General features: G+C 39.4%; 1 protein-coding gene across 1 annotated transcript in view; it reads right to left on the reverse strand.

Moving 5' to 3' along the window:
• The window catches only part of LOC137615965 (dyslexia-associated protein KIAA0319-like protein), a 169,725-nt gene that overhangs the window by 90,150 nt on the left and 65,939 nt on the right, over window positions 1-13,636 (reverse strand). Inside the window, exon 7 of the mRNA XM_068345648.1 lies at window positions 7,721-7,832. Within this exon, the coding sequence (XP_068201749.1) occupies window positions 7,721-7,832 (112 nt within the window). The remainder of the gene's footprint in view (window positions 1-7,720; window positions 7,833-13,636) is intronic.

The following is a 13,636-nucleotide window of genomic DNA, read 5'->3' on the forward strand; positions in this document are numbered from 1 at the left end:
ATGGCTACTAGAACATGGTTCAGAGGCCCTGACTTTGACCCGCCTCTGTTGAGGCAGCGGACCACCACTTCGCTGTCGAGGACCAGACGAAGGTGTTGTTTCTTGGGAAGAGCGAGACGTTTCAGGGTTAGAAGAACTGCCATGGCCTCTAGCACATTGATGTGAAAATGGCGGAACAAGGGAGTCCAAAGACCTTGAACTTTCTTGAGCTGAGAATAGCCGCCCCAACCTGATAGGGATGCGTCTGTGTGAATGATTAATTCCGGGGGCGGAAATCGAAGGGGAACTGACTTTGACAGACTGTTTGCTCTTGTCCAAGGAAGAAGTCTTTCCCGTAGAATGGGAGGAAGGCGGACTTTCCTGTCCCGGAGCTTCCGGTTCGCCCTCGAACGCCAGACACGATTGATATCTTTCAATTTTGCCTTCAGAAGAAGATCCGTCACTGAGGCAAACTGAAGGGACCCCAGAATCTTCTCTTGAAGCCGTCTGGAACTTACTTTGTCTTTGAGAAAGCGTTTGGTGTTCCTTGCAATCTCTAACCTCTTGGGTCTGGGAAGACACAGAGTATGAGATATAAGATCCCATTGCAGGCCGAGCCATTGGAACTTCGATTTTGGAAGAAGACGGGACTTCTTGAAGTTGATCTGGAAGCCTAGAGATTGAAGATAATGGATGACTTTGTGAGTGGCTTTTAGGCAATTTTGGGAGGTGTCTGACCAAATGAGCCAGTCGTCCAGATAGGCTACTACTTGAATCCCTTGATTCCTGAGTTCCTGAACAGCGACTTCTGCTAGCTTTGTGAAGATCCTTGGGGCAATGTTGAGCCCGAAAGGCATCACCTTGAAGGAGTAACTTTTGTCCCCTAAGCGAAAGCCTAGGTACGGACGGAAGTGTCTCGCTATCGGGACGTGATAGTAGGCGTCTGTAAGATCGATAGAGGTGGTGACGGCCCCACGGGGAAGTAAGGTCCGCACCTGCGAGACGGTAAGCATTCGAAACTTGTCGCATTGAATGGACAAGTTGAGAAGGGATAGATCTAGAATCACTCTTCTCTTGTCTGAATCCTTCTTCGGGACACTGAACAGCCGACCTTGAAACTTCAGATGTTTCGTTTCTTGTATGGCATTCTTTTGTAAAAGATCCTGGACAAATTCGACCAGGTCCGGAGTGGAATGTTGACGAAATTTGTTCGGAGGAGGAGGTCCTTGAATCCAACTCCACCCTAGTCCCTTGGAGATGATACTGAACGCCCAGGGACTGAACCTCCATTTGTTGCGGAAGGCATAGAGCCTCCCCCCTACCTGCTGTACCTCAGTATTGGTTTGAGGAGTTGCCTCCACGTCCGCCTCGAAAGTTCTTTCCTCTGCGAAAGGCTCTTCCCCTGCCTTTGTTCTGGTTAGAGCCACGGTGGTAGCCTCTACCTCTACCATAACTCTGGGAAGAGCTATGAGCCTCGTAGGACTGGTTAAAGGCAGGGGAAGTGGCGGAGGCACCAGAAAGCTGGCTCTTAGGTAGCAGAACGGTGACATAGTCATCCGAAGGAGCCCGAGAGGTGGAAGGCTGTGCAGGGGCAACAGAAGATGGAGGAAGAGGCAGCCGGAAGTTGGATGAAGCACTCTGTTGTTGCCTGAACTGGGTGGAGGTATATGGTCTAAGCTTCTTCCTACCCCGGGCTTGATAATTTGCGGGGTCATACTTGCGTTTAGGGGTCAAACCCCAACGGGCTTTAAGGCTCTGATTAACCCTAGTGGCCTCCGCCAAGACTTCCTCTACGAGATCCTCGGGGAAGATTTGAACCCCAACAGGAGGACCGGATGAGTTTATTAGGTTCATGCCTAATCGTCGCCTCAGCTAGAACATGCTTGCGACATCTGCGTTTAGCAGTAGCAAAGTCATACAAGTCATAATATAACGACTGTAACGTAGCCTTGTTGAGAGACTTAAAAATACTCTCCGTATCGTAAGTCAAGGCTATCGACTCCGTGGATGTGGCCAGGTTTAGAGTACGGCCCACACGTAGGCGGGAATCATATTCCTGTTTAATGAGAGATTCCGGGAGACGGGGAAGCTTCTCACTAAACAAGACTGAGGCACAGTCTGCTGCAAGCTTGCCGGAGGTAAAGGTGGTATGGACGTTGTCCCAACACTCAATACCTGAGGGAAGAAGGAGGGAGATTGGATCCACCTCTCGGATGGGAGGCAAGGGCTTCTCCTCCAGAGCATATTGAAAGGCAAGCTCTGCCACCTTATTGACGCATGGAGTCAAGGTGGTCTTGTCCATTAAGAACATCGTAAAGGAGCTTTTATGAGGCGTCAGCATGGTGTTAGTGCAGCCGATGTCATTCAAAAATCTGGCCCAAACAGATTGGGCTTGCTCCTTCGGGAAGATGACCGTCTCTTTGGGGACCTTGTCTAATCGGACTAAAGCTTCCTCGGTAAGTCTGGCATAACCATGAAATGGAAATGCCAGACCCGGAGGAAAGAATTCAAAGTCCTCTAGAGGACGAGTGCCAAGGCCCTCCAGAGTCAACATTCCGTCTGAGAACGGGGAATGAAGAGCCATCCGCCAGGGGTTGTTCTTGGCAAACGGCGGGAGCTTAGAGGCATCCGGTATGAGAGAGCTTTGGACTCTCTCCGGAGCTCCTTGCTCTAAAGCCCCAATTCTCTGACAGAAGTTAGAGAACATCGTGTCCATCCTCGACTGCATCTCCGAAACCAACTTTGCCTGCATCTCCGACACGATGCGAAGCATAGCTGATTCGGAAAGGCCCGGGCTAGCAGCAGGAGGGGCGGAAGGAACTCCCGGGTCGTGAGACTTAGAGGAGGAACCAGAGGTCTTTGAAGACGGGTTCGTACCATGTTTAGAGCCATGAGAAGTCTTGTGAGGCTTGCGAGCTTTGGGTAAGGTCCTTGAAGTAGACTTATCCTTAGGGGGAACCGGGTATGAACGTTGAGACGAATCACGGTCCCCAGAAAATCCAAGAAAGGAAGAGCGATCAGAAGAAGAAGAAAGAGCGGGGCTGAGGATAGGAATCTCAGCGCCGGACACACCTGCCTCACTTACCACCCTACCTGTATCCGGCTCGTCTAGCAACATTGGTTCGACGTCCAGGTTCATGGAGGCAACATTGTCCTCCAGACCTCCGGGGGCGTCCGATGGATCTTGCTCTGGGTCGATGAGACCCGTTATAGTGGCATCAATGTGGGCAATGATGGGAGCTGCCACATGCCTAGCCACAGCAGCTGAAGACTTGGCGTTGGGTAAACCATGGTGCAGTAGTCCTCAGATAGGACGTACGGCCGCTTAGACTTTACATTCCGGGCAAACCCACCAATCCACACCTTCAGTGTGGCCCGAGCCGCAGACTTTTGCTCCGGGGATGCCTGAAATAATAGGGGGAATTATAAAAGGGAGACTCCCAATGGTCCTTCAAGACCATAGATATCTTACTAATAGTAAATAAAATAAGAAGGCAATATAGCCAACGGGACTCACCGAGTCAGATCCAAGGGTAGTGATGAGGTCGAAGCAAATCACACAGTTATCCGGGTGCCATACCACAACGTCTTCCAGTTGAACCCCACAAGGGGCGTGAGATCGGCAGACGGAGTGGCCACAAGGCTGGTGCAGAACAGCTGCACAGGCCGGCGTCAGACAATGCACCATCTGTAAAAAGAATAGTATATGAGAAACTGTAATTCTCTTAATTAGGGGCGGGTCTGGAGGACCCGGGCCTAACATAGGTCTAACACAAGATTAGAGCTTAACTGTACTATTCTTTAAGTGGCCTAACATAGGTCTAACACAAGAATAGAGCTTAACTGTACTATTCTTTTAAGTAGGGGCGGGTCCGGAGGACCCGGGCCTAACATAGGTCTAACACAAGATTAGACTGTAAAAAATAAAATAAAAATTTTTTTTTTTTTTTTTTTTTTTTTTTTTAATAGGGGCGGGTCCGGAGGACCCGGGCCTAACATAGGTCTAACGCAAGGTTAGAGCTTAACTGTAATATTCTTACATAGGGGCGGGACCGGGGGTCCCGGGCCTAAACATAAGTCTAACTTGAAACTAAAGTATAGCCATCCATTCCGGTCAAGCCGGGAGCATAAAAAAGGATGCAATAACAAGGAATTAAGACACATATTGTCTGATTTCCCGGGGTGGGGTAGACCCCGGGCCGGGAAATAAAGGTATATTCAATACCAATTCCTTTAGAGACTCCGGGGTAGTGATCTGTCATATATAATCATCATAGGAAATGTTATAAAATAATAGGGGGGCGGAACTGTAACTAAGAACTGCCAATCGAACCCGGAGGGTTTCGTATAACATAAGCCAGAATGAAAAGTGAATATAAAATAGGGTGCACCGGGATCCAACTCTGTTGACCGGTGGCCAACCAGACTAGACAGAGACTAAACCGCCGGGCCACCCGGAGGACAAAGTCCATAAACACTTAACTACCCCCTCTAAAAGGAGGGAAGGCAACGGTCCCTTAGTGGAGGGGGGAGAAGCCTAGCCTCCCACCTAGCTAGAGGGGGAGCGTGGGGGAGGATCACGTGATACGAGGCAGCAGGGCTACCAACTGACGATCCCCAACCAGACAGATCAAACGGAGTAATGGCACAAATATTCATTATAAAAATAATAATAGCGTTAAATATATGAATAAACACATAGAAAATTTTTGGGCAAGGCATGCAACATAAATAATTAAATCACAAAAGACACACCTGATGGCTAAAATAACATTGCCGCCTTAGCACGGTCGGCAGCCATAGCGATACGTAAATGATATCGGCCCAAAAATTGAACCACGAGGATTCTAAACGCTAAATAATGAATATTCACAATAACAAATAATATTTGATAATAAAAATAATACACATAGTAACACCGCAAGTGAAAATTAAAAGCTCTCAAAAACAGGAGTACCAACTGTAGTGAAATCAAGCAAGATCGGTATGAACGAAGAGAATAAACTCCTATAATATAAATATTAAACGATCTAGGTTGCTCAAAACACAGTAAAACCCAGCTTGGTACTTAACTTAGACGGTGTCTCCTGGGAAACCGACGAAGAAGCCATAATTCACTAGAAAATATCCAAAATTCGAGAGCACTAGAAAAATGCGGGTTACTGCACAAGTCGTGCTAAACGGAGTTGAGTTCTGAGCGGATGCATTGTAGTAGTACCGAGTGAGGTTGAACGGCTCTCCTCTATTGGGGTTCTCTGTCGTGGATTAATCTAAATAGTGCGGGACCTCTGGAATATACGCCCAATTTTATACCGACACCAATAGGTGAGCGAGCTAGTTAACCTAGCACTCCTTTACATTTTTTCTCTGGTATATTTAGCAGTAAATTACCTAAGAATAAGTGCTAAATGGAGCTTATTCACTGGGCGGCACAGGTTCGAGCCCAGAAAACAAGATTTTATTCCTAATATGTCTTAACTCCTAAATTCCTTTCACTGTTAAAGACCTCTATTCAAGTACTAAACAAATTAGCTAGGGCCAACCCTCACTTCTTTGTGGGCTTTAGGGTACTAAAGACCAGAATCAAACAGACTTCTAACTATCCTCTATTTTATTCATTAAGTACACGCAAAGTTCTGACTTGCAGCAAATGTTTTTAGCTTGAACAGGCTGACATAAGCCTTTTTATAGTTTATATATGAAATATATGTTTTGATGTTACTGTTTTTAAAATATTTTATTTTAATTATTCACAATTTCTCATATCGTTTATTTATTTCCTTATTTTCTTTCCTCATGGGACTATTTTTCCCTGTTGGAGCCCCTGGGCTTACAGCCTCTTGCTTTTCCAACTAGGGTTGTAGCTTAGCTAGTAATAATTGTACTAGGCATCAATTACTAAATTAAACACCTTACTAAAATCAGGTAACAATACAGTAATACTGGTGTGTGAATCAATGCGGCCTTAATTTATTGAAAGCTTCTATATACTCATCACCAAATACAAAACGTTGTCCCTTCACAGAAATTGGTTATGGTAGCACTTTTTTCTGAAATATTGGGCACAAATCTATGGAAATATGAAACCATTATGAGAAATCTCATGGACTGCTTTTTAGTTGCTGTGATTGGGGAACATAATAGTTTCAGTGTTCCAATTCTTTGGACAGATCTTACCAAGACCCATTTTATGACCTTAATAAGTGATAGATGTTTTCCCAAATTCACATTTCTTTAGATTTAGAACAAGGTTTGCTTTCTCAATGGCTGCCAGAACTTTTGCTAAAATCTGTAAATGTTCATCCCAAGCTTCTGGAGATATCACAAGATCACTTAAATAAACGACAAAGTTGTTGATTCCCTTTAAAATTTTATGCATGAATCATTGGAAAATACTAGCTGTATTCTTTAAACCAAATGGTGTTTTAAAAGCAGATATTCTTTTTGGCCCATTCACTTAGCAGTACAGGTACTTGCCAATAACCTTTGGCCAAATTAAGCCTGGAAATGAGTTTGCATTTTCTAAGCAATCTGGGAGATGCTGTGTACCATCACAATCCTTACTGAATGGTACATTAGAACCACTAGGCAACACTTATGGAGTTACACTACAGTTTAAAACAGGACAAGTTAGGCTTGAAATATTACCCTGCATCTAAAACTTAATGGCTTTCTGAGATTTTGAAAAGAAGCAAATGATGTTAAACTCCAAATTGGCTATCAAAATTAACTCATTAGGCCATACCAAATTCAAAAGCTGTAGTAGCATTACAGTCATCATTCTATAAGTAGCCTAGCCTTCCCAGAGAGGAACAGCGAGACCTGCACATTCACAGGATTCTCTCGATTAAAAAATTGTCCCCTGCACGAGACACAATAGAATGTTGACCATTATAACCCAAAAACAATTCTTATGCACACCACTGCAGCGATTGCTAACAGATCCAGAGAAGGCACCTTAAAAACATTAAAATCAGTATAAAAACAAAAATAAAACCAGACATCTGCAGTTGAGGAGTACATGTCTTTGTTACTCCATGACCGACTTTTAGACTGAGGGAACTATCCGACATGTTCTGCAGGTTGTTATTGTTATTTGCTGGTCTCACTGGTGTATTTGAAAAAAAGAACACGAGAAAATTTCTTAATCCTAAGGAGTAACTTGAACATTCCAAATTTCTAGAAACAAAAGCAATATGAACATCAGGGGAGGTTCATAGAAATAATAAAGAAAGCAAAATACCTATAAACTGAGATTCTGTAGGAAGCTAATTAAATAACAATGCACTATTCTAGCAGTCTAACAAAATAACAATCACACATAGCCCAGATGCGAGACTGCCCGGTGGAACTGGAGGATTTCTCTTCCGGTGGGGTGATGAAAATTTGTGTGGATACTAAGAAGCAAATGTAAAGTAATGGATTTGTGAAGAAACAGAGAGAAAGTATAGTTAAAAAGGGTCACTACTGCAGTTGCTCTAATCTGAACTAATTTTTCATCATTGGATTATCCTTTCAATATTAAGTTACTCATAAGCCTTATATACTGAATTTACACAATTTCAATGGATACGTTGTATTTAAGTGAAAATAAGATCTTATCTCCTTTACATTCTTCAATTTATATTATAAATTATATACTGTATATCCAATAATAAGGGCATAATAAGAATATTAAAGGCCCAGGAATTGGAAACCCCGTATTAACACATTTAATAAATGTCTTTTATGAAATTTTTACCTGAGTTTCTTCCAGAGCCAATGGGTGTTAGCCGACACATCTGTAGTCTGACTGCCATCCAATATAACGGTTGTATTAGGTAAGACAATTCGTAAATCTTCTCCAGCATTTGCTGAAAATAGAAAGCCTTAGTATTATCCCTTCACATTGGAAAAACATTTAAATTAACATTTTAAGATACAGCCTTTGTTTTGAGTTAAATTATCAGAATCAAATCTATTCTTTCAATTAAATTCTTTCATAAAAATAAAAATAAGTATTCAGAAGTCAGACAAGTCCATTCTATCTTTAGACAAGATTTTAAAGCAAACTAGTCACTCATGTTGATATAATTTCACAAACTCCATCATCATGAAAAAATTTAATTGTAGTAGAACCTCACTATACGACCACTTCGGATGAAATAAAATTTGATATATGGCATGTATTGATAAGAAAAAAATAATGTCTTGGGTTACGATATCTTGCTTAATATATGACATACAGTACTTGTTTTAAATTGTATGGGTTGGCTTGAGTCAATGTGTGCCCACATGTACCACGTTCATGACAAACAAAGCATCACTCCTCAGTCTGACTGTAAATCTCAATCACTGCACAATCCATTTCTATAACACCGCAAACTTTCATGTATTTTATTTTATTTGACCATGAATACTTTTAGAATACATTCAAAATGGGTTGTCAGAAGGTTAGTGACAAAATCCAAGCTACAAAAGAAATATTTACAATCAATACTGACATGAAAAGAGACTATAGAAAAGTGTGGAAGCAGCATGAGCATCACTGACCTTGCAGTGGCATAATATATGCCAGGAACAACAATTTCATGGATTGTGAACAGAAGAGAACACCAAATCACATAAAGTTGTAGGGGAGTTTACATTTATAAATAAATTAAAGATCAAGGACACCAAAGCAAGCAAAAATATTATTATTTATATGGATAAAAAAATAGTTAACCAGCAACAACCTTTCGCAGGCTTTAATTTGTGAGAAGGCAAAAATATTATATGATCTTTTAAAAGGCATGTAAAAAAGGAGTGAAGATATTAGTGATGTATTTAAAGACAGGCACAGCTGGTTACAGAATATAATTTTAATACCAGGACTAGCACACATATTGTTGTGAGGCATGGAGAGGCAGTCAGTGCCAACAAAGACACGTTACAAATTGTTTAGTTTGTACAGGCTGAGGGTTTTGTTCCCCCAACAAGTTTTAAATTGCAGTCTGACATGCCTGTTTTAGATGAAAAGGCCAAACAGGACTTAACTCAGACGAGAAGGCACTGCCAGGGCACAAGCCAGTGATGGACAGGGTAACCTTTGTTGTGCAGCAATGCAAGTGGAGATTTTGATTTTAAGCCTTTACTAATTTGCCACTAACAGAACAAGGGGGTTTTCAAAACACATCATGTGGAGGGGAAACTTAAAGGCTTGGGTGACGAGACAATTCTTCAGTGAGTAGTTCAATGGTCTTATTTTACCTAGTGTAAAAAATATTTAGAGGAGAAACAAATTACCTCTAAAGGACCCTTTTTCTATGGCTAATCCTCCTGCATACCACCCAAGCTTGATATGTTGATGGAGTTTAACTTCATCACATTGAAGTTTTACCCCCTAAAACCACTCCTCTCATTCATTCCATGGACCAGCAGGTCCTTTAAAATTTTAAGAAACTCTGTACCAGAGCACTTTTTTAGAGGCACTTTGAAGTGACATCCCACAAAATTAACCATCAGTGTTCTGGAAAGATCATTTCAATATTTTGCACTGTATAAATTTCATACACAAAGCATGACAGGCAGTTTCCTATAAGACTATGGACTTGGCCAGTGTTATATGTAGATTAGATTTATCTAATATTATGTTATAGGACCTGTGAGAAAGGTTTATTTTTACATGATAAATGTTAATGATAGGATTACAACATTGTAATTATTTATATCTCAAAGATGTTGTATTCTAAAACAAGAGTTACTGGTAGATCTTTGAAAATGTTTTAGCCTCGACATGCGTATAACATGATATAATTTAACGCTGGACATTCTTGTTAGGTTATGGCTGTTATTGTGGAGACATAATTTGTCAAACTTGTGACGAAAGCTACATTTTACGCTATTAGTTTTTAGCAGCGACCAAGGAGGTCTTGGAAGATTGAATATTATAAGATGCCTTGTTCCTGATTATCCTTTTCTACATTTGAAATTCCATCCTGGAAAATCCTTCAAATCTGGCGCCGAGTTTTGTCCTCAACCTCCTCCCCTCATATTTACTTTATAAATCTAAGGCTTGTATAACATTACGACAAATTTTTGTAAATTACTAGTAGCTTGATAGGTGAACTATGAGTATTTTATGAATCTTGAAAAATATTGTAAATATTATTTCTTAAATGTAGTTATTGTTATGTTTGCTTGCTATTATTTTCTTTTGCTGTTAAAGTTTTGTTATTTTTCATGCCATATTAATTGTTAAGGGAACACGACATTGAAGTAGATTTTACTTAATTTTCGGTTTGATATACTTGACCAAAACAGCTAGAAAGTATTTGGGGCCAGAAGCAGTGACTGGAAGGGACCTTGAGGCTGTGCCTGTTGGGGATGATGTTCTCTCTCCGGGCAGGTCCATAGGCCTGGAGGAGAACGATGATGACATGAAGGAGTTAGCAAAGGGCCACAAAGAATAGCTGTAGCAGCTTGAGTAGAAAGAACACTTGATGAACATGGATACACTTTCTTCAGGCTAAGAGGATGAGATAGAGGTATAACCATGATGATGATGATGATGATGATGATGATGATTACACTATTAATATTACTATTATTATCATTATTATTATCATCATTATTACTAGCTAAGCTACAACTCTAGTTGGAAAAGCAGGATGCTATAAGCACCAAGGGCTCCAACAGAGAAAAATAACCCAGTGAGGAAAGGAAATAAGGAAATAAATAAACTACAAGAGAAGTAATATAAAATATTCTAATATCTGTAGCATCATTAAAATAGCCCTGTCACATATAAACTATAAAAAGAGACACATATCAGCATGTCCACCATAAAAGCATTCTCTGCAAGTTTGAACTTCTGAAGTGCCAACGATTCAACTACCTGATCAGGAAGATCATTTCAGAATCTGGTAATAGCTACAATAAAACTTCCAGAATACTGTGTAGTATTGAGCCTTATGATGGAGAAGGCATGACTGTATGAATTAACCAAATATTAAGTGCAGGGTGGTGCTGTCTGGGAAGATCTGAATGCAAAGGATGGTCACAGTTATGAAAACTCTTAAATGAACAATGTTGCCACAGATTAATATCTAGATCAGGAATTACAATTTTAATAAACCTTAAGTTTGTGTTTAACAAATGAAGATGAGATACAGCAGCTGAAGACTAGGCAGGAGAACGATACTCGAAACAAGGTAGAATGAAAGAGGTAAAACATTTCTTCGGAATCGATTGATAACCAAAATTCTTAAAAGACTTTCTTAGCAAGGTATTTATTTCAATTTATGAAGAAACAAATTGATTTGTTTCTCAAATGTAAATTTGCTATAAAGAATCACTCATAATATCTTAAAGAAGTCATATAAAGTTAAAAAAAAAAACATTACCAATGTTAAGATATGGATGTTGAGGAGCCACTGTCTTTGACCTACTTAGAGTTTTATTAGGATTCAACTTCATACACCAATTTTAGCTAGATCTCTATTAAGGGATTCAGCAATGCCGGATCTACATTCAGGAGATGGAAATGATGCAAAGAGAGTAATATCATCTGTATATGCATCAAGCTTATTTTCTTAGTCAAACCACATATATGTATATAGTATGAAAAGTAAAGGGCCAAGAACACTACTGTGAAATAAGTTTTGTTCACGCAGGACAAATTTTTGCTTATTTCGCACAAGATATTTTGCACGAATTTAAGTTTACACCATTAAAAAAGTAACATCGGTAAATGGGCATATTATTTAGCCTCTCAATTATTATGCTTTAACTGAATAATCAACTTCATTGTGCCTCACTGATGATAATGATTTTATTTACTTATTTAGTATTATTACTTTTACTTTTTTATTTCACTTTCAGAAGTGTATATGTAATAATTTACGTAGTCATTCGTGTTTCAAAACTGTGTAGGACTAATGATATTATAAATAGCGTTTGTACCAATAATTAATTAGACATTTTTTTTTCTTTTTATTGGCAATCAATAAAAGATAACATGCAAGACAAAGATCAAAATGTTTGCATGTACTAATAAACTACTAGTATGCATTTTTTGGAAAATCCTTTCAGCACACGTATGACATTATCATTACAGTCCTGCTCTTGAAAAACTTCTAACAATGTCCTATTTCAGTTCCATTTCTGCGTGAGTTCAACCACTTTACTACCACAGTGGACATGTCAGTTTGTTACTAACAAACAGACTGCTCTAATTGACATATATCCAACATCGGATGATTATTGACATTGTGTTTAAAGATATTCTTGGCGGGAAAATACTATGGCTGAAATTGAAAATCCGCAAAATTACAACCACGTGACCATAGAATTTTTTGACGTTTGCGCAAACTTTCAAGCCAGCAAAATTAAATGATACCACAGTATCCTGAAGAACAGCAGATACCACATTCCTATACTCAATATACTGTAGTGTTCATCAATAACAACTCTGCAATCTATTACTTAAAAATTCAATAATGATGATAAGAAAAAACCCACCTACACCCAACTGTTTGAGTTTGAAACAAGGGCATCAAATGCAGCACTAAAATCAAAGCCAATCATATGAACTTCCTGACCACAATCAAGGGATTTCAGTACAGCATTAGAGATTGTAAGAAGGGTATCACATACTTCAAGGCCTTTATGCAAGACAAATTGCGAACAGGAACAGATGATTACCTTCATCATACCTACCGGTATTTAAACGTTCTTCAGAAAGACGTTCAAAATTCTAGTTAATATGGGAGTTATGGAAATTAGGCAGTAATCAGGTTGACTGGAGCCCACACAAATACATTTACTTAATAACAGGGGTAACATTATCAATTTTCAAACTAGTGCTGAAAAATAACTCTTGCTAATTTATGGAAAATATAAGACAACTTATGAGCTAAGAAATCAGTAATTTGGGTCAATACCTCCATAAGCATCACAGTCCATCAAGAGTGTTTTAATTTCACTGGACAGAAAAGCTAAACTAGTTAGTTTAGGCTTGGGAAAACAGAAATGAGGAAGATCAAGTTTCTCATTAATCTGCTTACTGTCAAAATACATAGCCAAGAGGGTTGCCTTTTCCTTTGGACCTTAAGTGACAGAGCTATCTTTTAAGTAAATTATTATTATCAAAAGAAGGACATTAACCAACCCAATGAGTCAAACTCGACTGTTACAGAGCTGGCTCGATCAACACCGGGAGGAAAAAATATTATTTACATTAATGTTGAATAAATGAATAAAATATTAAATATAATGGGTAAAATTTCTGGGATAATAGAAATTTAAATCTTATCTATAAAACTTATATTTCTTAAAAATGTTAAAATCCTAAAAAGAGAATAATTTTCAGTCTGATGAAAGGTCAAGAAAACTTTTCTCACCAAAATCTAAATCTCTCTCTTTTAAAAACTTTATAGTCATTAAAAATATACTTCAATAGATGAGCACATGAAATATCCATGCGTGTGTTTTGCGCAACACACAATCTTGTTAAAATTACTTGAGTCCATTCTTTTTATTCTGAAGATTCCCATAGAGAAATAATTGCCTTTATTTCTTATAACTTATTTTCCACATTCATTATTCCACCGAGCTTGCAATTTTGTATCTATTAAATGTTTTAAGTGCGTTATCTAATATTTCACGGGTAGTTTAAAAGCTTGTATTGGTAGGTCGA

This window comes from Palaemon carinicauda, chromosome 22 (assembly GCF_036898095.1).
Source record: "Palaemon carinicauda isolate YSFRI2023 chromosome 22, ASM3689809v2, whole genome shotgun sequence".
NCBI lineage: Eukaryota > Metazoa > Arthropoda > Malacostraca > Decapoda > Palaemonidae > Palaemon > Palaemon carinicauda.